This window comes from Miniopterus schreibersii (genome assembly GCF_964146895.1).
Source record: "Miniopterus schreibersii genome assembly, chromosome: 16".
Taxonomy (NCBI): domain Eukaryota; kingdom Metazoa; phylum Chordata; class Mammalia; order Chiroptera; family Miniopteridae; genus Miniopterus; species Miniopterus schreibersii.
The window spans coordinates 1,432,979-1,460,465 of record NC_138116.1 but is presented as its reverse complement, the minus strand read 5'-3'; the positions used below and the strand labels follow the sequence as shown (position 1 = coordinate 1,460,465).

The 27,487-nt window shown below is 61.7% G+C and overlaps 2 protein-coding genes across 3 annotated transcripts in view; one reads left to right on the top strand and one right to left on the bottom strand.

The window, feature by feature from the left end:
• Positions 1-2,991, bottom strand: part of TBC1D16 (TBC1 domain family member 16) — a 44,537-nt gene extending 41,546 nt beyond the window's left edge. Inside the window, exon 1 of one of the 2 annotated variants that reach the window (XM_081162700.1) lies at positions 2,914-2,991. The gene's annotated coding sequence lies outside the window, so the exon portion shown is untranslated. The remainder of the gene's footprint in view (positions 1-2,913) is intronic. The other variant, XM_081162701.1, reaches the window with a different exon arrangement.
• Positions 2,992-3,630: 639 nt separating this feature from the next.
• Positions 3,631-27,127, top strand: CCDC40 (coiled-coil domain 40 molecular ruler complex subunit). The gene is made up of 20 exons (XM_081162366.1): positions 3,631-3,819; positions 5,040-5,130; positions 5,534-5,962; positions 7,415-7,535; positions 8,842-9,017; positions 9,644-9,727; positions 9,822-10,041; positions 10,258-10,415; positions 10,549-10,671; positions 12,378-12,499; positions 14,715-14,958; positions 15,048-15,230; positions 17,527-17,772; positions 18,877-19,090; positions 20,447-20,616; positions 20,724-20,815; positions 21,241-21,361; positions 24,067-24,255; positions 24,578-24,736; positions 25,843-27,127. The coding sequence occupies exons 1-20, from the start codon at positions 3,791-3,793 to the stop codon at positions 26,089-26,091; spliced, it is 3,420 nt and encodes a 1,139-aa protein (XP_081018492.1). The 5' UTR covers positions 3,631-3,790; the 3' UTR covers positions 26,092-27,127.
• The last annotated feature ends 360 nt before the right edge of the window (positions 27,128-27,487 follow it).

The window sequence follows — 27,487 nt, the reverse complement described above, 5'->3', positions numbered from 1 at the left end:
CAGTCTCCCGGCTCCTCCTCCTCTGAGGGTCGCTGCGTAAGTTCAGAAGACAGAGAACGCGCTTCGAGTCCGGTATCAGCTATCAGACAGCTCATCAAAGTACATTTATTAGAGATGCGAGACCAGGCGACCGAAGGAAGCTCAGGTGGCCAATAGCGTAAAAAAACCACCACTGAAGGGGATGGAAAAGGATTCCCTCCACCATTTCCCGAGTCTGGGGCAGGGGAGGGGAGAGTGCAGCCTCTTGAGTTCTTTTTGTGCCCCGGGCTCATCGCCTCCATCACCAGACTACAAACACGGTGAGTCCTCACTGAACATCACAGCGAGGGGCTGTGACTTTAAGAGAAAGGACCTGTAACGAAACTCATTTACCAGAGGCTGATTGACATAAACAGAGTTAGGTTCCAATAGTGTCTAATCACTGCTACAATGAAACAACACTGAGTGAAACAATGTTATTGCTGAGGACCTGCTGCACAACAGAGCAATGCGCAATGCGATAAGGCGGCCTCCGCAGCTACAACTGTCTCACCTCCCAGCAAGTCCTCCTCACACGATAGGAAACTCGGTGGCTAATCTTACAAACGAGGATTCAGGCCTGTGAAAAAATCTGGGTCTCTCAGCTGGCTGGGGGGAGACAAGACATCTCTACTCAAGATTGGTATTGCCAGGCAACCTGGTTGCCCTGTTCCGGAAACTGCAGCAGGGACCCAGCCCCCCACCCCCTGGAAAGTTACCGCGCTCAGTATAAATACACCGAAATGGCGAATTCCACTTCTGCTTTTCATTGGCTCCCACTCCCTCATGGACCACAGGTACAAAGAATCGAAAACCAAAACCAAAATGTTTCTACTCATCTAGTTACAGGCGAACACTCCAAACGATGGTCATTAATAACAACAATAATAAATACCAGCAAGCCCTGAGCACCTGCAGGCTACTAGCTGCCAAAGGCCTTCGAGGCAGGTGGTATTATCTCTACAGAAGAGAAGCCGAGGCTCGGAGGAACTCAGTCAGCGCCCTGCCCAGGGCTGGTGTTGAACCCAGCAGCCTGCTCTGGAGGCCACGCTCGTAACCACTGCCCGGAGCTGCCCAGACCTGCCCAGACCCAGGCCGCGAGGCCTGCACAGTTGGGGGCAGTTGTGTGAACCCCAGGGCTATCTTCTTAAACGCCACTAGTGGTGACATGGGATTAGTCCCCGGTCCCCTGCATAATGAATCACCTGGCAGAGTGAACCACGCTGTCTTGTCTGCACAAGCGGCGGGGAGGCAGCCAATCGGTGTACATGTGAATGATGGGGGCCAGTGACAAGAGGGGGCAGTGTGGCACTGTGGGGTTTTGGAGCTGGAGCGTCCTGCGCCCATGGCCCCGAGTTCCGTCACTCATACCTGCGTGAACTTGGGGAAGTTGCTTCCCGGCGCCTCAGTGTCCCCGTCTGTGAAATGGGGATAATCTCTGCCCTGACTTTACAGTTTGTTCTGTGGGTTAAGTGACTTCAGGCACGGATAGGAGAAGCTATTTACACAACAGCCTCATGGCTGGAGGATTTAAAAATTCCACCGATAAGAACTTTCCTTAGCCACCTTCTTCTGAGGCTCTGCTGATAAACACCCAGGAGCCAGCGAGCGCCGGAGGAAACACAGTAGCTGCCTCAGGGAACCTCACGGCCGCTGTGAAAAGCAGTCCTCACGCCAATAACCCCTCCTCTGCAAAAGCGTTCCTGGTTTAATGCTCACCAAGCAATTAAGTGTGAATGTTTCTAATGAGGAATTTCTAAAAGGAACACGCAGACTTTCGAAGCTTCTCTACTCAATGGATGGCTCTCGAACCCGGGCCTTTGATCGGCCCTTGATCCTGTGCGGGTGGCATGACCTTTTCTCTCTCTTTTTAAAATTTTTATTTTACACTCACCCGAGGGTATTTTTTCCATTGGTTTTTACCCCGAGGGGCAGGGGATTGAACCTGTAACCCAGGTACGTGCCTTTGACCCCCAGTGGAGCAGGAGGCTTTTGGTGCGCTCTAACCACTGAGCCACACCGGCCAGGGCCGCAGGGCCTCTTTTGCGAGGCATTTCCCTCGTTTCCACATAAGAGAATCTGTGCCTTCAGGGGGCAAAGGAAGACGCACACACGGCCCGGGCACAGGGGCGCCCCCGCCCCGCTGGCCGCTGCCTCGCTGACTCCAGGAGGCGTCAAAACAGCCCCCCCGCGGGAAAGAGCGCGGGCCTGGCCTGTCCGCTTCTGAGCAGGATCCCAGCGAGCCGGCGGCCAGCCGACGGCACCGGCGTCCCGGCGTGGGAACCGCAGGACCTCAGGGCCCCGCGCCGTGTCTTTAGCAACCTGAAACTGCCTGGCTGCCTCTCCCTCTTCTTTCTGTCTTTTCTTAAAGTAGAGAACACGAGGGAAGAGCCGGGGTGAGAGGGGTGAGTTTCCTGCCCCGCGGTTCTGGGCCGGGCTACCCGCCCCGAGGCCCGGGAAGGCGAAGGGCGCGCGGTGGGCGGACGGCGCGCTGCGGGGGCCGCGGGCAAACGCGGCCCCTACAACTTCTCGCTCGCGTGCTCCGACCAGCCGCCCAGACAAAGACCACAAGTTCTCCGGTCCACGGCTCCAGATGGATGGGGACCGAGTCTCCCCCGACTTAGGCCCACTCCCGGCCCGGGGCGCCCCCAGCGCCGGGGAGGGGATCCCCAGGGTGCTCCCCGCGTGTCCGGGGTGCCTGACCGCCGCCCGGCCCTTGCTCGGACCCCGCACCTCTCGAGGCTGCGGACAGACCCTGGCCTCTCTCGGGCCCTGCGGCCGCAGGCCCGCGCTCCCCGCGCACCCAACCCATCCCTGCCGAGGGGGCGCCGCCCGGTCCCCCGGGGGCCCTTCAAACCCCGCCCCCGTGGCCCCAGGCCGGGCCCCGATACCCACCCGGGTCCCACAGCGGGGGCCGGATTCGCGCCGGCTCCGGGAGCCGCCGCCGCCGCCACCGCCACCACCGCCAGTGAGGCGGGGCGAGGCGGGGACGCGCGACAAGGCCCGGCCTCCGGTCCGCCCCCGGCCAGCCCAGTCCCCGCCCTCGGCCCAGCCCCGCGCGCAACCCCGCGCGCAACTCCGCGCGCGACCCGGCCCGCAGCCCGCCCCAGGCCCACCCCGACCTCGGCCGGACCCGATGCCCACCCCGCCACTTCCACAGTCGCCTTCCGCCCTCTGGCCCTAGGTCTCTGGCCCCGGTCACCCCAATTCCGGGTCCCCAGCCCCGCGCCCCCATCCCGGGACATCCCATGTGCGCGCTCGCTCTCGCCCTCGGCCCTCGGAATCTGTTTTTTTCCTATTTGGGTACGAAGGGAACTACACCCTGCAGCAGCCCCTGGGCATCCCCCCTCCGCGGAGGGGGCGCCGAGCCCCCCAGGTCTGGAGATGGGTGGGCGGGCTCCAGGCTGGGTCCCCTGCCCTTCGAAGGTGCAGCTGGCCCCCAGGGCCCCTCGCGCCCCCACCTCCGCCTGTCACCCCTGGGGCACTTAGCGGCCCCGGGCCCCCGGCGCCCCGCGCGGTCCCCTGGGGCATCGGAGCTGCGGGCTGCGCGCCCGACGGCACGGTTGTCGCTTTACAGAAACCGAGCCCGGTGGGGTGGAGCTTGGGCTGAGAGAGAGCGACGGAGAATCCATATTTGTGCTTCAATGTAGCCACACATTAGATAGTCTGTTCCTAGTGCGCGTCAACCGCACAATGGCCACCCCCGGGCCGTGAGCCCTGCGCGCGTGGTCCCCGCCCGCCGGATGTTGACAGCGTCGCCTAGCAACGGGAGATGGCGGAGCCGGGTGGCGGGGCCGGCGGGTAAGCGGGGTCCGCGGACCGCAGGCCTCGGAGGGCCCCCCACGGCTCCCCTTTTCCATGGCCCCCCGCGTGCTCCGGGGAGCCCCTCCCCTCGCCCCTCTCCTCCCGCTCTCCGGGCCCCTCCCGCCTCCCCGCCCCCCCGCCCCCTGCGCGCCCCGTCTCCCCCTCCGTCCTTTGTGGGCTCGCCTACCCTCCCTCTCTCCCCGGCCCGGGTGCTCCACTCCCGAAAACCCGGGCCCTCCTCGCCCGCAGTAACCATGGCAACCACTGGGCAGCCCCAGTTGCGGAGCCGGCGCGGCGTCTCTGCTGGGGGCGGGGGGGGCGGTCCTCGGGGGGCGGCCCCTGCAGTGGCCCCGGGGAGTCGGAAACCAGACCAGCCTCGCCGCCTCCTGGAGGGGCCATGCCTCCCCCTTCGGGCTTGGGCGTCCCTCGGGCTATGGTCTAAAGATGGTGCCACCAGGCGCGTCTCTGACGCTTCTTTGAAACGCATGGACACTATTTTAAAGCATTTGCCCTTCACCCGAGACCCTTCTGGAGCGTTTCATTTTTTTAATTTGAGCGCTGATACGGAAAGGAGTCCCGGTTACATCCAGCGAAAAGTCTAAATGCCACCGCGCGCGGCCCGATCTCCAGTTTCCAGCGCGCGCGGGTGTTGAAGCGGGAAGAAACATCGTGGAAAGAATGTACCCCGAATCTCACTGCTACCGCTGGTTACCCTGAGAAGGGGGGACAGGTCACAGGGGATTCTATCGTGTGTCACACATTTCTGTTTCCGTTTGACTTAAAAAACTAATAAGCTTGTAATTTTTAATTAGAAGAAAGCAGGACAGCGGTAAGTTTGTAACCAGGACATGCTCGCGCCATCCGACCCAGATTCGCGGAGGGTTCGCCCCTTTTCTGCAGTTTCCTCTTACTTTGTATCTCTTTTCCCCAATGTCCTCACAGACACGGGGATATTTAAGGTGACTTTTCTGGCGTAACCTACTTGTGCTGCTCCTTGTAATGAATCAATGACCGTATTTTCCATTGGCTCATTCATGGAGACACGCCTTGGTGGCACCCGCACCACGCGACAGGCACAATCTAGTGTGTGTGGGGGGGGGTTAGTGGCAAAGGTGGTGATTAACAAGCACATAAATAGGCGTAGGGACATCCGGGGTGGTACAGGCAGGGAGGGAACGTTCCTAAGTGACACTGTTACATTGTTTCTCTGCAACCAGGTCTCCGCCCGGAGGGGGCTCAGGCTCCCCGACGGGGTCGGCCTCGGGAGGAGAGCAAGGAGAGCAGGACCTGCCCCCCGAGGACCCCGGGGTGAGTGGTCTGGGCTTGTGTTTACTGGGAGTTGCAGTAAAGAGATGGAGGCTGGCTCCAGAGGGGAGCAGCTGGCCTGGGAACCGACCCCCTCCAGCTGCCAGAGCCTCCGGTTCCTTCCACGCGCCCCACAGTGCGGGCGGCCGGGCGGGAATGCGGGGCACCTGCTCTTAGATTCCCCCCCCCCCCAGTTGCTCACAATTCATTTCCTGCAACGAAGGGCGAGAAATAATTTTACAGAGGGGAGCGCAGAGACCTTAAAGCAGGAAGGGATCTCCCAGCGCCGCTCAGAAGTGCGCGGGCGCGGTTTCTCCGCGGGCCTGAGTCCACCGCTGAGAGCAAAACCTCGCCGGGCCCCTCACGCTTCGCTTCCCGATGTTTTCTCCCTGCCGCACGGCTGCAGGTGTCAACGACGGAGAAGAGCAGCGACCAGAGGAATGAAGATGCCGACGCTGCGGAGGCTTCCGAGAGGGAGGCCCCCAGCCTCGGGGAGGCCTCGCTGGAAGGGGGCGCTGAGGCCGGAGGGGAAGGGGACGTCGAGGCCGCGGAAGCGGGAGAGGAGCTGGAGTCCGAAGCCGAGCTGGAGTCTGACACGGACGCCACGTCCTCCGAGCTGAAAGTCAGCTCCCTGGATCTGAGCTACTCAGACACCAGCCGCACGGACGTGGACAAGGAGGGGGAGGCCCCCGAGTCCTGGTATGAAAGAGCCAGGAGGGAAGCCAGTCTGGAGGACGGAGGACCCCTCCATCCGTCAGAGCCCAGAGAAGTGGGGGGCTCCGCCCTGGAGTCCGCCCAGCAGGCAGTGGGCTCTGGGGACAGGCTCAGCCTCTCGGTGAGTAGCCCGGGGGCCTGTTTTACGCAGCTGCTGCCACCCAGGAGCTGCGTCACCCCGTGTGAGGGACTGGGGGGTACGCTTCAAACACCCACGGCTGACCTTGTTAAAAATCGCTCCGCAAACGTAGGCCTCAGGATGCCGGGGCCGGGACACTGGGGTGAGGGCTCCAGCAGCCGTCCAGGGAAACGTTCCTGGCGGCACCGCAAGCGCCCCTTACCTGTGCTGCCATTCGTCAGCGTGGCCCCAGGGCACTGACAGTGTGGCCGGGGAGACAGAGGAACTACAGTGATGCCCCCCCAGGCCGGCCTCTGGAGCCCGCCCGCCCTCTCGCCCTGTTCAGGCTCCTGGCCCGCGTTAGGCCAGCCCACCTGTTGGTTTTCGGTGGAATCGTTGGGAAAGGGCAGCAGGGGGCGGGCGGGGCGGGCAGAGAACGCCTGGCTTCTCCATCCCCGACTCCCACTCCGGGTGGACACCCTGTGCCCTCACCCTCTGAGGAAGCACAGTCAGAAAATGCATTGCCTGAGGCTTGAGAGCCTGACCTTGAACTTGCCCTTGGCTGGCTGTGGGAACTTGGGCCAGGTCTGTAGCTTCTGTGAGGCCGCTTCTCCCGCCCGTAAAAGAAAGGGCCAGTGTCTCCCTCCCGGGGTCCCTCTTGTCACTAATATTCGCCACTGTATCATCAGCAATGATTATGGTCAAAAATACTATTTGCAAGAGTCTCTTTTAAAACTAAAATGGGGCCTGGTGTTTTCATCAAGGGGAAATATTTTCTTTCTTTTTTTTTAAAAAAAAGTATATAACATTGTGTAAGCTTATTTTATTTTTTATATTCTTTTTAAAAAATATATGTTTTTATTGATTTCAGAGAGAGGAAGGGAGAGGGGGAGAGAGACAGAAACATCAGTGACGAGAGAGAGTCATTGCGTGGCTGCCTCCTGCACGCCCGCTACTGGGCATGGAGCCCGAAACGCAGCAGGGGCCCTGACCGGGAATCGAACCCCGATCTCCTGGATTCTAGGTCGATGTTCTACCGCTGAGCCAGGCCAGCTGGGCGGGAAATATTTTCTTATCAAAATGTCCCTAACATGAGTGATTTGAAGGAAAAGAAACAGCCCTCCTGGGAAACCGTTGCAGGCCGGGGCTTTCCCGGACGCTGCTCAGAGACGCGGCGCACCGTCCTTGGGGACTGGGGTTTGGAGGAAAGAAACCCACGCCCAGCATGGCCATTCCTCAGCACTTACAGGCCCTGCATCCATTGTCTGGATTTGCGGGCGGGGGGTAGACGATTTCCATTCTGACCACCTGCAAAATCCAGATAATCTTTATATCCAAGCAGTTTTCCATTCCTGTAATGGTGGCGTTGAATTCCGAGCGCCGTGGCGAGCTGAATGGGTAACTCCTCCGTCCCGGTTGAGCCTCAGGGCCTCAGGCTGGTTGTTCTTGCTCTAGGAAGAATCCCAAGAGGATCTCCAGCAAGAGGCCTCCCCCCAGGGGCTGAGCCACAGGGGCCGAATCCCAGCCTCGGACGAGCTGTCCCGGACCACGGAGGAGCCTTTGGCATGGGAGCCAGGTACCACGGCCCTCGCCCACAAGCCAGGTCCCTTCTGTGCCAGGGACGTCCCACCCGTGACCTCGTTTCCTGCTTGGCTGCGAGCCTAAAGATAAAAATGTTGGTAGACAGGGATAACATTCACGGCGGGGAGACGGTCTCGTCCCCTTTCATCCTTACGGTAACTGAGGAGGTGGGAGCTGCTGTCTGTTTTACAAAGACCCTGAGTTGTTCAATAACTCACCTGAGTAAGTGGTAGAACCAGGCCCCAGCCGGGACCCGGTGACGCCCCGGCCCCCAGCCCTGAGCTCCGTGTCCGCAGCCGCCTGGCCTCAGGCTGGAGCTGGGCGGTGGCCCTGAACGTGCGTGTGTTTGCCGAGTGTCAGAGGCTTTCCCGCGGCCCTTGTCTTTTTCCTTGGCCCCCGTGTCCCGGTGTTATGCTCTCTGGAAGGCAGGTCAGGACACGAATTACTGCATGTGACACAAGCGTGTCACTCACGAGCAACGTAAAGCTACACACGTCTAGAGGAGCTAAAAGCTCAGGCGGGTAGAGAAGCTGGAACCACGGACTCACTGATATTTTCATTTCTTTTCCATCTTATCAGCTGTTTCCCATTTAAAAAAAAAATCAGCCTAGTCCCGGCTCAGTTGTGGCTCCGTTGGTTGGGCCACGTGCCGAGCACTGAAAGGCCGCTGGTTCAGTTCCCGGTCAGGGCACATGCCCCGGTTGTGGGCTTGGTCCCCGGAAGGGGGCGTGCAGGAGGCAGCCGGTGGATATTTTGTTCTCACATCGATGTTTCTCTCTCTCCCTCACTCTCTAAAAATCAACAAACTATTCTTTAAAAAAAAAAAATCAATCTAGCCCTGGTGGGTTTGACTCCGTGGTTAGAGCGTCCGCCGGCGGACTGAAGGGTCCCGGGTTCGATTCTGACCAAGAGCACTTACCTCAGTTGCAGGCTCGGTCCCTGGACGGGGCATGTGCAGGAGGCAACCAACTGACCTGTCTCTCTCACATCCATGTTTCTCTCTCCCTCTCTCTCCCCTCCTTCCACTCACTCCGAAAAGCAATGGGAAAAATATCAGGTGTGGATTTAAAAAAAATAAAAATCAACCTAGCCCATCGGTAAGAAGCCAGCCTTCTGTCTGCTCTTACGTGTGTGGCTCCCTGTGTGGAGCATGTTGATCGGTGGACAGACGACTGGATGGGCGCTCTGCACCCCAGCCCTCCGGGGCCCTTTTCTCTCGTTTCCCTCATGTGGCAGAGGCTGGACACCGGCTTTGCCTCACTACCATCTCTACTGACTCAGTGACGCCTGCTGTCCCCCAGGCATCGCGCCAGGCGAGTCCAGCGCCCACCCCAGGGAAGGGCCCCCGCCCTCCTTCCTGGACAGGATCCAACAGTTAACCCTCTCGGAGGAAGGGGTCTCGGGGCCAGCGGAGTCCGAGGGGAGCGAGGAGGCTGATGAAGACACGCCCCACCTGGTGGTCTTGGACCCGAACCACGTAAGGAAAGATTCCCCGGTTCTGCACAGACCACGGACGACGCAGAGGCGTCCCTTCACCTGACAGTTAGGCCCCTCTCTGCCCTCAGCCTCCGCGGGCCACCCTGTCTCCCAAACGCTGTCCCCGTGTCACTTGTCCACTGAACAGTTGGGCCGCATGGTCTTGGCCTCCTGCTTTGCACGGCATTGTCTCCTGTTGGGGCCACAGACCCAGAGTCAGCCTTTCTCGGCCTTGGCACCGCGGACGTTAGGGACCGGTCATTCTTGTGGTGGGGGCGTCTGGGCAGGCGGGGAAGGCAAGTCCTGATTGTATGAACCCACCTGGGAGGCACCGCGATCCTGTCCCGCAGGAGGCGGCCCTGGGAAGGGGCCTGTGTGCTCACTGGGACCTGGATCACCGCCCCCGCCTGCCCCATCCTTTTGCCAAAAGCCGCGCTCAGGTCCTCAGTGCCCAGGCCGAGACCTCCAGTGCCTTTACCTTGTGGCTTCCAGAGTAAGACGCTGGGGCAGAAGGGGTGAGCACCCAGCGTGGGAGTCGTTCCTGCCCCCCTCAGCCCCCCAGGAAGAACACCCCGGGCTGAGGCAGGGACGGGACAGGAGACTAGCCGGTGCCCGCCTTTGCTCTAGCCCCTGATGCTGAGGTTCCAGGCCGCCCTGAAGAGCTACCTGAGCAGGCAGATCGAGAAGCTGAAGCTGGAGCTCCGGGAGCTGGTGCGTGGGGTCCCGCCCCCCCCGCTGTGCCCGCTGGGTGCCCTCCGTCCGATCGGTGCCCTCCTCCCCTGACCCGCCCCCCTCCCCCCCGCAGGGCCTGGCCACCAAGCAGAGCCGAGCGCAGCGGCAGGAGCTGGGGGTGGACCTCTACGGGGTCCAGCAGCACCTGGCCGGCCTGCAGGTGCAGCTGGAGAAGAACCACGACCGCCACTCGGCCACGGCGGGCGCCCGGCGGCAGGCGGAGGAGGAGCTGCAGCACCTGCGCGGGCTCTATGCCGACACCTGCGAGGCCGCCAGCGGGGAGCGCAGGAAGCGTGAGCGGCCGTGCGGGCCGGGCCCTGGGAACGGTCCCGCGGAGCCCGGTCAGGCGCCAGGGCTCCGCCAGGCTGGGGGCCCGCCGCCCGCGGTCGGCAGCTGATCTGGGGAAGCGGGCGGACGGCCCGGGCGCAGGGTGGGGCCGCAGCCGCCGGGCACGGGGCCCCCTCAGACCGGCGCCCTGAGCGCTGCGGGCGGCCTGGCTCTCTCCGCAGTGGCGGCCCTGCAGGCGGAGATGGAGACGCTGGCCCTGCACCTGTTCTACATGCAGAACGTGGACGAGAATGTGCGGGACGACATCCGCGTGATGAGGCAGGTCGTGAAGAAGGCGGAAGCGGAGCGGGTGCGGGCCGAGCTGGGCAAGAAGCAGCAGGTACCCCGCGGATCCGAGGCACCGGCCCCCCCAAACCTCCGGCTTCCCCAAGGCGCTCTGCTGCGTGAGCGCCACAGCCCCGAGGGGCCACGGCCGGCCTCGGGTCACCCGCTCGCGTGGTCCCCTCTCCCAGGACCTACACGTGGACCGGCTCACCACCCAAGCCAACCAGCTGGAGGAACAGATTGCCCTGTTTGAGGCTCAGTCCTGTGCCCAGGCCGAGGAGACCCGGATGCTCAGGAAGGCTGTGAGCGAGGTGAGGGGGGCCCAGGCACGCGGCTGCAGAAGCCCCCACGCGCCACCCACGGAGCGGCACCCACAGTGCCACGTGCCTGTGGAATGCATGGCTGAGCTCCTGGTCCCTGTCAGCGTCTCAGAGCATCTGGCCGAGCCAGGTGGCCACGAAGTTAAACCCGGAGAGTCCTGGACACGCCAGGCTGGTGGGTCACCCTCGCATCGCCCCAGAGGCTGGTGCGATGTGGGCAGAGGGTTCAGGGGCAGCGGGTGGGCCCCGGAGCCTGGGAGAGCCCAGCAGCAAGCAAGGGTGTCCGTGAGAATATTGTAGGTCGTAAATTGTGAATTATACACCCCCGTGGTGTTGGGACACGTGGTTGATCATTCGGGGGCAAAAATTAGACTTTTTCCTCATACCAGACACTAAAATAAATTCCAGATGGGATCAAGAATTTAAATGGGGGAAATGTACCAGAAGGAAATAAAAGGAACATTGTTATAAGATCCTGGACCAGAGAGGCCTTTCTAAGCGGGACCCAGAAAGTAGGCACAAAGCGTTGAGAGGAAAAGACGGGGCTGCCGCCAGCACAGGGGAGAGGCCCCGGGTCCCAGAGAGCGCCTGCGGGAGGGCGAGCCCCGGACCGTCCCTCGGGGCCAGCCGTAAGCGCAGGGCGTCCCCCCAAGGTGTGTGCGCGCTCTGAATAGTTATAAAGGCCACGTTGACTAAAATGCACTTCAAGATTGAGCTCTCGGCTGCTGAAGTGCACACGTTTTTTGGAGACGCCCTGTATTTGCTGCCGTGGAAACCCCCTCACAGGCGCTACTTTTGACGCTAAGTTATAAAGCAACGTGATTCCGCGCACAGGCCACACCAGAAACGATAACCTCCACGGGGGTCTGTGGGTACTTCTGGTTTTGTTTTGCTAACTTGCCCTTTCCAATCTGCGTAGAATGAACACAGTTTTACTTTTATTTATTTTTAAAAATATGCTTTTATCGATTCCAGAGAGAGGAAGGGAGAGAGAGAAACATCGACCAACTGCCTCCTGCCCGCCCCCTACTGGGGATCGAGCCCGGAACCCGGGCATGTGCCCCGACTGGGAACCAAACCGGGGACCTCCTGGGGGGGGGGGGGCGACGCTCAACCACTGAGCCACACTGGTCAGGGCTGAACGCGTTTTTAAAAAAAAAAATTAGGAATGTGTTTAAGATATTTAAAGACTGGCCTGAGCCGAGGTCTTTGCGTCTCAGCCGGCGCCGGTCACCGCGGCACCCCCACGTTCGGGGCCCGGCTTGGGGCAGGTGGCCATCCCCTTTCCGCGGCCTCGAGCCCGTGGGGCCCCGAGAAGAGGCTCAGATGGGGCTCTGATGAGTCTTTAGAGCCGTGTTTAATTTTGTGTCTGTCCTTCTGCTGGAGCATAATCAAAGCGAGGGTGCCCTGGCCGGGGTGGTTCAGTTGGTGGAGTGTCGACCTACGAACCGGGAGGTCACAGTTCGATTCCGGGTCAGGGCACGTTCCCCGGGTTGCAGGCTCCGTCCCCAGTAGGGGGCAGCTGATCGATGTTTCTCTCTCTCTCTAAAAATCAATAAAAACATTTTTTTTTAAAAAAAAAAAAAGAAAAGCCAGGGCGACAGGGAAGGAAGGCCATTGGGGAGGTCAGGGATCCCCAGCGCGCTCTCTGGGGCTCTGGGCGAAATGAAACGAGCCGGGCGCCGCGTGCCCCGCAGGCCTGCACCGAGATAGACGCCATCCGCGTGCAGAAGAAGCAGATCCTGCAGCAGTGGTCCACCAGCCTGGTGGGCATGACACGCCGGGACGAGGCGCACCGGGCCATCCAGGAGGTGCTCAGGTAGGCCGCCCGGCTCGTGCCTGCCCGGGGCTCTGGCGGCGGGAACCGGGCTCGGGGCGCCAGGCGGCGGGCGAGAGCGGGCACAGAGCAGCGGCACCTTGAGAAGTAGGGGCTGCGGGGGGGGGGGCCCACCTGGTGGCAGGTGAGCGGGCCTCCGGGGACCAAGGAGGCACCTGCAGCCCCGCTTCCGGCCGGAAGCCTCCGGATTTTCCACCACGATTTCAACGTTTCTTAAGCCCTTTCAAACTCTCCCAGGCCCCGGGAGCCGCGGGCTTTCAGGCCGGGATTTCCAGCTTTCAGGCTGGGATTTCCTCGGAGGATTAGGGGGGAGGGAGACGGAAGGGAGAGGGGTGTTTATCTGCAGGAGATAAGGGGGCCCTTTGCTTTGAAGTCTCACCACCTGTGTGCGGGAGCCCCGCCCTTCACGATGGTGCTGCCCCGGGCTGCGTTCCAGCCAAATCCCGTTTAATCTCCCCTCCGGGGGGAAGGAAGGGCCCCCTCTCCTGTCCTCTGTCACTTCGGGCCAGGTGGACGTCCCCTGGGGCTGGGCCTTGGAGACACACAGCGCCGCCTTAGTTCCCCGCACTGCCCAGGGGTGGGCACCCGGATGGGATAACCCAGTGGCGCGTCCGGAGCTCACTTACTCAGCTTTAACTTGGTCTCCGTTTCTGGCGCTGGCAGGGAGCCTGGCGCAGAGCAGGTGCCCAAGAAAGACTTGCTAACGAGGGGACGAACCACAGGGTCCGATGGCACGTCTGTGGCCTCCCCACTGTCCAACACTTGGTGCCTCCAGGACTAACCCAGAGTGTCGCCCCCGGCCCTCCTCCTGGCCCGGTCCCCGGGCTCCTTCCACAGAGCGCCCATTAGGAATGTGTCGCTCGCTGCCCACAGGGCCGTGGCCAGAGGCTGGGGTTGCTCTAACGACACGCGTCCCATCCCTCCTTCCCCCACGCGGGGGCCAAGTGACCGCACCTGCCCTGGGCTCCTGTGGCTGGTGGGCACGTCTTGTTCGTGTCAGGGACTAAGTCCCATCACAGTGGGTCCCAGCCACAGGTGGACGACCAGGTGGGATGGCAGGGGGCCCGGAAAGTCGTATCGTACACGCAAGTGAAACAGGTTGTGTTCACGGGAAACTTCTCAAAACAAACCGGAAAACACAGGCTGCTGGGCTTAACTTGGGGGGCGTACCCTAAATTACATTCCCTCGGGGTAGAGCCCCAGAGGGTCCCCCTGCGCCCTGTTACCTGCCTGTGACCCCCTTCCCGGCAGCCGGTCCCCCCTTCATCCTCAAAGGGGGCCCGATGCTCGGGATGCCTTCCTGGCCCCACCGGGTCTCTTTGTTTCCGTGGTTTTCTATCAGTAGCTACCAGTCAAGGAAGTTTTAAAATATACTTGTTTTTAAAAATTGATTTTTGAGAGAGAGGAAGGGGGAGGGAGAGAGAGAAACATCCATGATGAGAGCCACTGACCGGCTGCCTCCCGCAGGCCCCCGGCTGGGGGTCGAGCAGCACCCCGGGCCTGTGTCCCCACCGGGGATCGAACCGCGACCCCCTGGTTCATAGGTCGACGCTCAGCCGCTGAGCCACAACCGCCCGGCTCAAGGAAGTTTTTAAAGTGTGTATTTTTTTTTTTAAAGTAATTTTTATCAAGGGTAAGTGATCGCATTACAGGAAATTTGTAAAACCAAGGAAAGGCTGTTAAAACATCAGGGTCTCTCTCCTTGTGTGACGGTGACACTTTGCCTGCCTTTGGGGCACTGGCAGGAGTGGAAAGTACAGCGGGACAGGCCGGGCTGAGAAGAGTCTCGCCCCCGAACAAGAAGTCCAGTTCCGCCACCCGGGGCCTGTGCTGCTTAACTTGGCCCCGGGCTCGGGGCCTTCCATGGCTGAGGCCCAGCAGCAGGACCTGGACTGACGGCCACCGAGGGAGGGGCCAGCTTCCCGGGCGCCGGAGCTTCGGTGCCCCGTCTCTAAAATCGGGACAACACTCCCGGCCTGGGGCTCTCATCACCGCCCCAGGGGATGGGCAGAGGCCCACTCGCTTCCTCCCCGGTCCTGCCCCCACATCACAGCCTTGAAGGAGCAGTAGCTCCGTCGGGCCGTCAGGAAGTCGAGGTCGCGGCCTGGCTGCTGCTAGAAGAGCCCGAGGCCCGTCTCTCGGCCGGCCCGGGAGCTCCCGGGAGCTGACCCCGCGTGCCCGCTCTCCCCGCCCGCAGCGAGTGCCAGCACCAGCTGAAGTCCGTGGACGGGGAGATCGAGGCCTACAAGAAGTCCATCGTGCGGGAGGAAGAGACCAACGAGAAGCTGGCGAGCGTGCTGAACCGGGCGGAGACGGAGGCCGCCCTCACGCAGAGGCAGACGGCGCAGTGCCTGGCGCGGCAGGAGGCGCTGCAGGGCCAGCTGGGCACCTACCGGCTGGTCCTGCAGGACACGGAGGACGCGCTGGGCCGGGCCCGTGCGGTAGGGCCCCGCGGGCCCCCCTCCACACGCGTCCCCCGCCCCGGCAGGCTGGCCCCTGCGGCCCCCTCACGGGCCTCCTTCCCTCCCAGGAGTACGCCACGGCCACGGGCGACTTGCAGAAGGTCCACCAGGCCGTCCGGCACGAGATGGACCTGCGGCGGAGGCTGGACGCCTGCATCGTGGAGAAGCTGCAGGAGCACATGACCAACAACAAGATGACCAAGTACTTCCACCAGCTCATCCTGAAGCTGCAGAAGGAGAAGACCAACCTGGTAGGTCTCCCGCCGCCCCCTCCCGCCGCAGCCGCCAGGGGGCGCCCCGGAGCGCGGGAGGGGGACCCCGCGGGCTGCACTGCAGAGCCCCGTGGGCGCGGCCTTGGCCCGTCTGCTCACGGTCCACTTTCTCTAGCGGCAGAAGCAATGCTTTTTCCGCCATTGATTTTTGTTTTTGTTTGTTTTTTTAGAGAGAGAGGGAGGGAGGGAGGGAGGGAGGGTGGGAGACGGGGGTGGGGTGGGGGGGTGGTGAAAGCACCGACCTAGACGCATCAGTTGGTTGCTTCCTGCTCTGGCCACCATGGGGGAGGAGCCTGCAACCCAGGTACATGCTCTTGACCGGAAATCGAACCTGTGACCCCTCGGTCCTTGGCCGACGCTCTAACCGCTGAGCCGCACCGGCCAGGGCAAGCAATGCGTTTTATTACGGAAAACCTGGGCGTGCAGAGAGGCAGTGGGAAGAAAATAAGGCAGCTGTGAGCCCACCCGCCAGGGAGAATCCCCCTGGGATGTTGGTGTATTTCCTTCTGGAAACATTTCTAGACACACACACTCGTACACGTGCAGCCAAGTAAATGCGCGCACACAGAGACACGGAAACACGGGCGCACACACGAGCAAACGCGCACACACCCGTGAGCACATGTACACACGGGTGCTCACACCTTAGCCTTGGACTCCTTATGTGTCCGTTTTAGAGTCCATTCTACTCCATTTTTCATTCATTTTACTGAAGTACGACACAGAAGTGCAGAAACGGTAAGTGTGAGTCAAATTTCTCACTGTGTATGTTTTTGCGTTTAATTCGCTCTGTAAGTTATTTACTGACAATATTCAACGTAACATTTTCCTTCAATAGTCTTTGAAAAGTTACATTCTTGTTTTTATGTCACACTTCGCCCTGGAATGTGTGCATTTTGGAAGCGGTTCTCTCCGTAGACGCTGCAGGTGGTGTCTGGGTCTTAAACACCATAAACAACTCCGCGCTGGACGTGCTCCCTCCGGGTGGCAGGGTTTGCCTGTCCTCCCGGGAGGGCAGGGCTGTGTCCACCTGGTGGCTCCCAGGCACCTGGGAGGAGGGCGGCTGTCCCGAGGAAGTGGGGCCCACTGGGCTGGAACTGAGCCTGAGAAAAACGGGATCCCCTTGGGACGTCGTGGCTGACCCCGGGGAGGTCCCCCCGGTCCATTCTCTGGGAATTGGGGGCAAGACCACCCGCAAAAGTGGGTGCCTGGAGAAGCTAAAGAGTGTGGTGGGTGTGAAGTAGCCTGCCTGGCGCTGCTTCAGCACCTCCAAGGGCCGTCTCCCTGTCCCCAGGCCCCCAGACCTACCCTGTCCCCAGCTGCCCTCGAAGCCCCTACCTGTAGTACCAACAGTGTCCAGAGGAGGGCAGTGAAGGGCCAGCTCAGACGCCCTGCAGCTGGGCTGGCGGCAGGCAGGTGGGGCAGGTGCGGGATGGGCAGCCGGGATCGCGGACGGGCGCCGTGCCCTGGAGCTGGGGCCCAGAGAGAAGGCGGGCACGGGTCAGCGGTGCCGTCTGGACCGTTCATTCAGGCCGGTACTGCCATCCCAGGAGGCCAGGGCAGCCTCGCCGAGGAGAGCAGCCTGGGAGTGGAGCAGGGAGAGCGGGTGTCCTGGCTGGTGACGGGTGTTGAGCGCCAGGGCAGAGAGAAGGGCAGGGGCCCTGTGAGGACCCCCGAGCGGCCTGGTGACCTCGGAAGAGCTCAGCAAAGACAGGGCCTGGCTCAGAGGGGAGGAGGGGAGGGCCCAAGAGTGTTGCCGCAGGGCGCTGGGGACATGAGATGCTGGAAGCTTCCGCTCCGGTGGGCAGGTCTGGCTTTAAAACACCCTTGGGTGTCACCCATGTGGCCGGTCAGACTGCATGTAAGACGGAGCCAGCTGGGGTCATGGGGAGGTGACCAGGTGACCAGGTGGGGGCAGCGGGGAGAGAGCTGAGGCTTCCGGTGGGCAGGGAGGGCCAAGGGGCCGGCTGGTAGGTCAGGGCAGAGCTTTTGTTTTTTGGGGGGAGGGATTTATATAGAAAGTCTGGGAGGGGTGACAGGTTCCAGGAGGTGGGGTGGTCAACCCCAAGGCAGGATTCCGGGCAATTTCCTCATCTGTATTTACACGTTTCCGCACAGGGTGTGCTACTGTCTGTTTAAAAAGAAACAATGTTGCTTTTCTTTGCTGTGAGAAGTCATCAGAGGCCCAGACATGGAGCGAACCCGCTTCCGCCCTCGGGACTAGGCTGCGAAATTTCTCCCCACGGTCCCGACGCGTTTCCTTCTGCTGACTCAGGTGACGCATCTCTCCAAGATTGACGGGGACATCGCTCAGGCCACGCTGGACATCACAAACACCCACTGCCGGCTGGACATGCACCAGAAGGCGCTGGCCGAGCTGGACAAGGAGGTGAAAAAGGTCAACGAGCTCATCAGCAACAGCGAGAGCGAGATCTCCCGGCGCACGATCCTCATCGAGAGGAAGCAGGGCCTCATCAACGAGCTCAAAAAGGAGCTGGAGCACACGGTCTCCGCGCTGGGGGTACGCCGGGGGGCGCTCGGGCGGGTTCACGTGCCCCCGGCCGTCTCGGGAAGGCCTTAGGCTAGAAATGAACCCACCGCGCGCACAGCCCCTCCTTCCCCGCCCGATTCGGGGAGAACTGGGCCCGTGTGCGGGATGCGCTAAGTCAGGGCCGAAAGCCTTCCGCTGCCCAGGCCAGGCAGCAAGTATTTCAGGCCTGCACTGTGGTCCACGGGTGGATGTCCAGCAACACCTTATCTACGGCCCGTGAGATTTGAATTACATAGAACTTGCACCTGGCATGAAATGTTCTTTTTATTTTTTTAAATTTTTTTTTTTATCAATTTCAGAGAGAGGAAGGGAGAGAGGGAGAGAGAGAGAAACATCAATGATGAGTCATTGACCGGCTGCCTCCTGCGCGCCCCCTACTGGGGATCAAGCCTGCAACCCGGGCATGTGCGTGACCAGGAATCGAACCAAGGTCCTCCTGGGTCCTAGGTTGGCGCTCACCCACTGAGCCACTCCGGCTGGGCTGAAATGTTCTTTTGGTGTTTTGTGCAGCCCGTGGGCCACACAGAGAACAGCACCGGGTGGGTCTGGGCCCACCGACCGCAACTCTAAGGGAAATGGTCTAATGAGTTTGAGGCCTGAAGTCCTACAGGGCATCCAGGGGCTCCTAACCTGAGGACCCCAACTCAGGCTTCAAGCCCCAGAGCAGGAGAAGCAGCGAGCTCTCAGGTGGGCCCCACGCACCTGAGGGCCCTCTCATAGCCGCACCCGAATGGATTCTGACGGAATGAAGCCCCTGACCGAGACAGGCTACTGTTAAACGAAGGTCCGGCTGGCCCTGCCCCTGTCCCCACAAGGCTGTGGCGCAGTTGGGGCCACACCAGCAGTGGGGACACAGGGGCTGCAGGCCCCCTGAGACCCAGATCTCCCACAGTGGTTCAGGAGCACGTGGCCGGGGCCCTCAGGGGAGGGCACCCAAGGACGGGCCCGGGCCTTCTGAGTAAATACCCCCCAGTCCTGGTGTGGATGCGGGACCTCAGGCCCGGCCCTCCGCAGCCCACCCAGAAAGCAGGCCTCTGCCAGCGGGGAGGCTCATTTTGGCGACTTTCCTCTCAGGGGGAAGAGCTGGGGCCCATGGAGCTGGAGATCAAGCGGCTGAGCAAGCTGCTGGAGGAGCAGGGCGCGGACCTGACGCAGGCGCAGGTGAGCTGGCTGCGCCTGCAGCAGGAGATGGTCACGGCCTCGCAGCAGCGGGAGGAGCAGCTGGCCTCGCTGCACCTGTCCCGCAAGGAGGTCCGCATCCTGGAGCAGAAGAAGCTGCGGATCGAGAGTGAGTCCCCTGCGCCCAGCACGCGGCGCCTCCTGCACCTTCGGGGACGGGGCCACCGTCAGGGACAAGGGCTGGGGGGCGGCCTGGCCCGGGCACAGCTGCGTTTTCACGAAGCCTTAAAGGCAGACCGCAGAGCCGTAGCCCGGGTGGCTCAGGAGTCAGGGCGTCGGCCTGCGCCCCCAAGGGTCACAGGTTCGGTTCCCAGTCAAGGGCACATCCCTGGGTTTCAGGTTGGGTCCCTGGCCCCGGTCAGGGCTCGTGCAAGAGTCAGCCAATTGCTGTCTCTCTCTCACATCGATGTTTCTCTCTCTCTCTCTCCCCTTTCCTCCCTCCCTTGCACTCTCTCTAAAAATCAGTGGGAAAAATATATCCTCAGGTGAGGATTAACCAAAAAACACACAAAAAAACCCCCAGCAGACCACAGCGATGCTCATGGCACAGTTTGTGACCATGGGCCGTTGCCCTGACCATTGTCCTGACCGTGGTGGCTGCTGTCACAGTGGCGGACGAGTGGCAGACAACTTGAGAAAAATGTGCTGAATCTGTGAAGTCCAGGACTTCAGGGCACTGCCAGAGAGAGTCGCATGCAAGGGCGCCCTCCCGCCCAGGACAGGCGTCTCTGCTGAAATCACCCACAAGCTCTGGGTCCTTGGGCTGGCGCCCCGCCCAGGGATAGGTGACAGCTCAGCCTCCGAACTCACGTTGTTGGGAAGATCATCTTTCTTCCTCTGCAGCTGGACCTAGAAAACTGTCCAAAATCCTAGGGGTCTGCCAGGTGCCAGGGTGTCCAGAGGGGAGGCGGCATCCTTCCTGGGTGCCATCCACCCCCTGGTCATCTGCTGAGGCATCCTCTCCCTTTGGTCCCACCTGGTCCCTGACCCGGGGTCCACGCAGGTCAGCCCAGCCATGCAGCCCCTTGGGGTGCTGCCCAGTGGTCGGGGCTCCCCAGGCACGTCACGTCTCATTTCTTCCCAGTGGCCTGGCCGCCGCCTGCTGCCCTGATCTTGGGGCTCCCAGAGCCTCCCGTTGGGATAGTAGGGAGGTTGCTACCACTGAGCTTGGAGGGGGCGGCATGGTTGGGGGGCATGGCGCCCCCTCCTGGACATCAGTGCCCTGGGGTCCCCAGAAGCTGCGTGTCCTCCATCACGCCCCCCACCTGTAAGCCGTCCGCACCCTGTCCTTCAAGTCCTTGAAGGGCCAGGCTTTGGAAACCAAGTGGCCAGAGGGACCCCCTTCCCTCTCCTCCGTCCCTGGAGGGATGTGATTGAGGAGGGGGCAAGAGGGAGCCGTGGACCCCGCTCCCCCGTCTTCGGGGCCTGACCCTCTGCTGCCCCCTCGGTCCCCTCTCTGCTGCAGAGAAGATCGAGCAGGAGGCCAAGGAGCAGAAGGACATCGAGCGGCACATGAAGGGCCTGGACAACGACCTGAGGAAGCTGAGCCTGCTGGTGAACAGGGGCCGGAGCAGCTCCGAGGACCTGCAGCGGGACAACCTGCTGACCGAGAGCGAGTTCGTGCACGCGCTCAAGGTCAGCCGCCATTCTCGGGGCAGGGCTGTGGGGGAAGGGAGGGATGGCAGCGGGCAGGGCTGGGGCACCAGAGCCCACCGCCCAGCTGGCCCTGCCCCTCCCCGCAGGCCTCTGAGAGGGAGACGATCGAGATGCAGGAGAAGCTGGAGCAGCTGACGGAGGAGAAGGCATCGCTCCTCAACCAGCTGGTGGAGGCCGAGTGAGTGCCCGTCGGCGCCCGGGTCCTCCCGCCCCTGCCCTGTGGGGCCCTGGGCTGCGCCCACCGGCCACGTAAACCCTCGGGGCCGGCTGATCCCAGACACAGCTGACTGTCACTGCGGCCTTCCGGTCCCAGAATGGGGGAAATTGGTTCTCATTTACCCGTCACGCCCTTCGCTTGGGCCTGGGCGCCGGCGTAGGCCACCTGCCCCTCGAGAGCGCCCGTCCCTTAGGAAAGAAGGCAGAGGGTCTCCCACAGCGACCGCACACAGCCAGACCCCGGCCCTCCTGCAGAGCCCGCCCAGCGGGACCTGCCCTCCGGCCCCAGCGTGGCTGCCACGCCTGGGGGAGCCCTCAGAGCAAGAGCTGCAGGAAGAAAGCTCCCAAAATCCTCGAGCTCTCACCCGGCCTTGTCCCCTTCCAAAGACACCAGGTCATGCTGTGGGAGAAAAAAATCCAGCTGGCAAAGGAGATGCGCGCCTCGGTGGATTCCGACACGGGCAAGACCGAGCTCCGGGCCATGCGGGCCGAGATCCACAGGATGAAGGTGGGTGGGGGCCGGGGGTGGGGAGCCTGGGGGGCTGGGGAGGGAGCTGCTCAGCACAGCAACCAGCCCCCCAAGCACCAGTGAGACACGCTATCCCCTCGCTGACCTACGTCAGGGTCTGTCCCCCCTGCACTGGGATCGTTCCGGAGCAACACGGACACCCAGCCACACGCAACACGGACACACAGCCACGTGCACAGCCACACGCAACACGGACCCGCAGCCACGTGCACAGCCACACGCAGCACGGACACACAGCCACGTGCACAGCCACAGGCAACACGGACACACAGCCACGTGCACAGCCACACGCAACACGGACACACAGCCACGTGCACAGCCACACGCAACACGGACCCACAGCCACGTGCACAGCCACACGCAACACGGACACACAGCCACGTGCACAGCCACACGCAACACGGACCCACAGCCACGTGCACAGCCACACGCAGCACGGACACACAGCCACGTGCACAGCCACAGGCAACATGGACACACAGCCACGTGCACAGCCACACGCACAGCCCTGCACGAGCTGCCATTCTGTCCTTCCGGGCGCCCTCCACGCGTGCCGACACCCTAAAATGCCAGCCGTGGCCCTGACTCTCACGACCCACTAGCGAGGTGCGTCCCTCTGTTGGACCAGGGAGGGTCCCGCTGGTGAGAGGGCTGGGAGCGCCCCTGCCCCGTCCCGGCGGCCTCCCCGCCAATCGATCGCCCTCGCTGCGGTCGCCTTCCGCGGGATCGCATGCCCTTCCGGGGCAGGTGACTAAATCCCCAGCTGTCACTGAGCCAGAGGTCCGGGCTTCAAGGGTACAAACGAGGGCAGGTGACAGCAGTAAACGTGACGTCACGCTCACGAGGCTGTTTTTAAGAAGGACCCCTTGGCCGTGGAGCTCAGAGGGATTCTGACCAAAGGCACATGCACCCGACGCTTAACGAAACACCCCATTTAATTGACTTTTCAAACCACAGAAGCCACGTCTGCTGCTGCCCCAGGTCCCACCCCCAGCACAGCCCAGACAGACACACGGACGGTGCCGCCTCCCTCCCTCCCGCTGGTGGTTTGTTTTTTCCTTAACAAAAAAAATTGGGTTTGTACATACAAATCAGCGACTTATTTTATTTTTTGTGAACCCTCACATGAGGCTATTGTTCCCGTTGCTTCCTCGGAGAGAGTGGAAGGGAGAAAGACACACGTCCGTCCGTGTGAGAGACACACAGCGGCTGGCTGCCTCCCACACGCTCCCCACCCAGGGCCGGGGATCGAGCCTGCAACCGAGGGACGTGCCCTTGGCCGGACTTGAACCCAGGGCCCTTCAGTCCACAAGCCAGCGCTCTAACTGGCCAGGGTGAGAGGATATTTTTCCCATTGACTTTTAGAGAGTGGAAGGGAGGGAGGGGAGAGAGAGAGAGAGGTCGATGGGTTGTGTCCTGCACATGCCCCGGTGGGGGCCGGGGGTCGACCCTGCAGCCCAGGTCTGTGACCTCGACCGGGAACCCAACCCTAGGCCCTTTGTTGCTTTGGCCGACGCCCTAACCACTGAGCCACAGCGGCCAGGACACCAGGTTGATTTTTTGCATTTGCGCGTCCCACATGTCCCCTCTGACAAATACACGGTCCTGCGTCCCTTCTCCACGGGGTGCCTTCAGGCTCCTGCCGAAATGTGCTTCCCGGGGGCCGCTGTCGTCGCTGGTCTCGGCCCGGCTCCCGAGCCCCGCGGCTGCGTCCCACTTGCTGTTCTTTGTCCACACTGGCTGGTGTCGCCTCTGTCTTCAGTTTTCCCACCACAGGTTGAGAATCAGCCCGTCGATTTCTCTAAACCTTCCCCTCAGTGCTGGCCGGGGCAACGTGGTGCCGGCGGGTCCGCTCACAGAGGCTGGGCCGGGGCAGTGCCGGGCGGTCCAGCCAGGAGCCGCCGTGTCTCCCCGCTCAGGTCTTGTCCGATTCCCCTCGTCCGCCTGCTCGGCTCCTCGGCACCTGCGCCTTGCGCGTTTGATTAGATTTATACCTAAGTATTTCGTGTTTTCTGGTGCTATTGTAAATAATATTTAAAATTTTTTCAGCCCTGCCGGGCGTGGCTCAGCGGTTGAGCGTCGGCCTGGGATCCAGGCGATCGGGGTTTGATTCCCGGTCAGGGCACAGGCCCGGGTTGCAGGCTCGATCAGTGACTCTCTCATCATTGATGTTTCTGTCTCTCTCTCTCCCTCTCCTTTCCTCTCTCTGAAATCAATAAAGATATATTTAAGAAAAAAGAAAAATGCTCTAAAAAAAATAAAATTTTTTCAGCCCTGGCTGGTTTGGCTCAGTGGTTAGAGCGTCGGCCCACGGACTGAAGGGTCTCGGGTTCGATTCCGGCCAAGGGCACGCACCTGGGTTGCAGGCTCGGTCCCCAGCCCCAGTCAGGGCTTGTGTGGGAGGCGACCAATCGATGTCTCTCTCTCACATCGATGTTCCCTCTCTCTCTCTCTCCTTTCTGCTCTCTCTGAAAAGCAAAGGAAAAAATATATATCTTTAGGTGAAAATTAAAATAAATTTTTTAAAAATTTCAATTTCCAGCCGCTCATTGTTAGTGTACAGAAATGCAGCTGCTTTCGGGGGTTGCCCTGTGGTGGTGTCACCCTCTCCGCCCCCGCCGGTCCCGCCGGGCGTGGTGGGTGCGGGCGGGCCTCCCACTGGCCCCTCTGCCCCGTGTCCCCAGGTCAGGCTTGGGCAGCTGCTGAAGCAGCAGGAGAAGATGGTCCGGGACATGGAGCTGGCCATCGCCCGCAGAGAGACCATCTCGACCCGGGCCGAGGGCCAGAGCAAGACGGGCCGGAAGCCGCTCACCCGCACGGACTTCTACCACAGGCAGGCCGAGCTGCGGCGGAAGATCCGGGACCTTCACCAGGTAGGGAGCCTGCGAGGGCGGCCTGGCCGCAGGCTGGCGCCCGCCGGTCCCCTTTCCTCCTGGTCAGCCTTGTCACCAGCCTCGCTGGCAGGCGTCCCTGGCAGGCGCCGTCCGAGCCGCGTCTGCCTCCAGGGAGCAGTCTGCCGAGTGGGACTCACCCCCTCTCCACCCGGGTCCCCGCTCCCGAGGGGCAGGGCCTTTCCTCGTCCCCCCGGGGAATCCTCCCACGCTGTGCCCATAGAAGGCTCGGCAGGGCCCGACTCCCCTCTGCCCACCGGCTGACCCGGCCCCGGGCCCCAGGGTGACCCCGCCTGGCCCCTAGGTCACCGAGGAGTGCAGCAACAACGTCCTGGAGCTGGAAGAAACCCAAAAGCGGATGAGCAGCTCCCTCCTGGAGAAGCAGACACAGCTGTCCGCCATGCAAGCCCGCACGGAGGAGCTCGAGGCCAACCTGAAGCAGCTGGTGGCCCTTAAGAGACAGGTAGACGGGCCCCAGGGCCACTGGGGCCGCGAGAACCAGGCCGTGGGGGCTGCCGGCACAGCAGCAGTGGATGCAGCCATGGGCACGGCCCTCTCCTGGCCACCCGAGCCCGGCTGGTCGAGGCACCGCCCCAAGTGCTTAGTGACCGTCCGTCCGTCCGCCTCATGTGCCTCAGGCTCCTCCGAGGTCCAGGGTGGCCCCAGGAGCCAGGGCTGCTGAGTGGAACAGAAAGACCAAAAGCCGGCCCTTCCCGGGTTACGTCCTGGGGGCCAGATATCAACAGTCAGAGAAAAGACACCCAGCGTTAGGTGGGGACAAATTCTCTAGAGGAAAGTCACCAGAGAAACAGTGTGGGGGGACCTGTGCTTTCAGGTGTGTGTGTGTGGGGGGGAGTGACACCTGAGTCAGACTCGAAGGAGCCGAGGGAGCGAGTCGCCCAGGCAGAGGGGCCAGTGGGTAAAGCTGGAGCTCGAGGCTGCCCCAGGGCCACCAGAGGGCCACAGGCTGGACGGCAGGGCAGGGGGGACCCCCCTTGGGGGCGCGTGATCATGATGTGGGCTGTTCTCTCAGGAGGAGGGCAGATGTTGGAGGGGTTTGGGGCTGCGGGAGATGTGTTAGTAGGATCATTGGCTCTGAGGCTGAGCAAGGAGTGGAAGGTGAAGGGTGGACGCGGGAGACTTATGTGGGGCCATTGCAGTAAGTATGGAGGACAGTGACACAGGGACAGGGCCGGGGCTAGTGGACAGCCCGATTCTGCAGACAATTTCAGCGGGATTTCCTGCGAGACTGGACGTGGTGTGAGCAGAAGAGGGAGGTCAGGCAGGGCTTCTGGGTTTGGGCCTGGTCAGCTGAGACGGGGAGATAGCAAGGGAAGTGTCTGGCACCAGGCCTGGCACATGGCCCGTCACCTGCCTCTTAGCTGATGGAGGAAGCCTCTGCCCCAGCCTTGTCCCCTAGACGTGGGACTCTGTGCCCCAGGCCGTCCCTTTCCTGCCCAGCCCTGTCCTTTGTCATTTCCTCGAGTCTGGGTTTGCGTGTGGGGGGGGCCAATGGGTGTCCTCTTTTAATCTGCACGGCCTGACACAGGGTTTCTTGTCCCACCCAAGAAACTGTCCGAGCTTGTGAACCTGCAGACGCGCCACAAGCACCTGCAGGCGGTGAAGGAGGGCAGGTACGTGTTCCTGTTCCGCTCCAGGCAGGCGCAGCTGGAGGAGCGAAGGCGCCTGGACGACCGGCTGGCCACCATCGGCACCATCCTCGACCACGTGAAGGACGAGCACCCTCAGTTCCAGGAGGCCCTGCTCAAGCTCAGGCAGACGGTCGCCAGCAAGCTGGACTCCCCGGGGCCCTCCTAGGGCCCAGCCTGGCCCGCCCCTTCCTGGGCTGGCCCCCGGGGTAGAGGCCAGGGTTTTGTGTATTGCCTGGGACTTAGGATATTTCTGTGTCACCAAAAGCCATGTCAGAAAATGACCCAGATTAAGAGAAATAAATAGGCCAGCACTGTAGGAAATTTTTCTGGCCTCCCACAAATTTAAACCAAGTCAAATCCCAATGTTCCCGGGTACATTTAGGCAAGTCTTCCATTTGCAGAGGCGGCACTGTGAATGCAAACCGTGTTCCCACGGTGGGCAGGCTCACCTGAGCGAACGCTGGGTTTGCGGAGGCTCCCACTTCTGCACCTGTGAGTGCTCAGAGGGGAGCAAAGAAGGGACCCCACAGAAAGCAGCACTGTGCTGGCCCTCAGGCCCCCCACCTCTTCCAGGGCGCATCTGGAAACCCACAACCTACCTCCCCACTGGCAGCGTGCTCCCTCCTGCCCCCCCCCAAAAAAAACTCGGGTCCCTTCTCCTGCCCCCACTCCCAGCCTGGGTTCAATCCCAATTCTCAGCTCGAGGGAGAAAGTGCAGGGTCAGTGGCCCATGGGGATGCTTTCGGAGACCCAGCACCTGAAATAAGACGGAGCACGTGGGTATACACAGAGGCCCTGTCCCAGGTCTGCCACTGGCCCAGCCTTCAGTGGCATCCTCCCACACCCGATCCCGGAGCACCTGTTACCTGTGACTCCTCTGCACTATAAAGGGAAATATTCTACAAAAGAATCTCACTTTCAAACTTTTCAATGCAAAAATACATTTTTCCCCCTGAATATGGAGAAAGGCATATTTATTCTAAAACACTTGAGAAACACAAAAACCATGAGGAATCGGAGGTGCTCTCAGTCCCTGGCCCAGAGGCGCCCCCGGCTAAGCCTGACAGGTGCTCTCAGCCAGCGCCCCATTGTATGAACTCTCCTTGTAAATGTCGCCGCACGTTTCCACAGCAGGCAGCCTTATGGGCTATGACGATGTTTCCCTTTACGGAATAAGTTAATACATTTAAGTTACTAAGTTGCTTCCGACTGTTCGCTACGTCTGCCTTTTCGGTGCTGAACACCCATGCCCAGGCCAGACTGGCAGGAGGGGAGCCCCCTGGAGCAGCCGGGCAAGCTCCCAGGAAGCCGGGCAGTCGCTGCGGCGTGCTCACGGGTGGGGGTCGCCCCCTCCCCGGCCCGAAAGGCAAGGTCCGCGAATCCTAGGGGCTCTTGTCCGCAAGGTGCGCGCCCCGGCCCCTCCCCCAGGGCAGGTGCGCGCCCCGGCCCCTCCCCCAGGGCAGGTGCGCGGCTGGAGGCGGGCCAGGGCACCGCTCGCAGCCCGGCTCGCTCGTCCACCAGGGGGCGCGCGGCCCCAGGAGCGCAGCCTCTCCCAGGGCGCC

Bases quoted from the DNA above. Each gene is read 5' to 3' on its own strand.
- CCDC40 (XM_081162366.1), top strand. From the start codon at position 3,791: ATGGCGGAGCCGGGTGGCGGGGCCGGCGG. The intron at 10,042-10,257 runs GTGAGCGGCCGT...CTCTCTCCGCAG, and splicing joins CAGCGGGGAGCGCAGGAAGC to TGGCGGCCCTGCAGGCGGAG. The intron at 15,231-17,526 runs GTAGGTCTCCCG...CTGCTGACTCAG, and splicing joins AGAAGGAGAAGACCAACCTG to GTGACGCATCTCTCCAAGAT.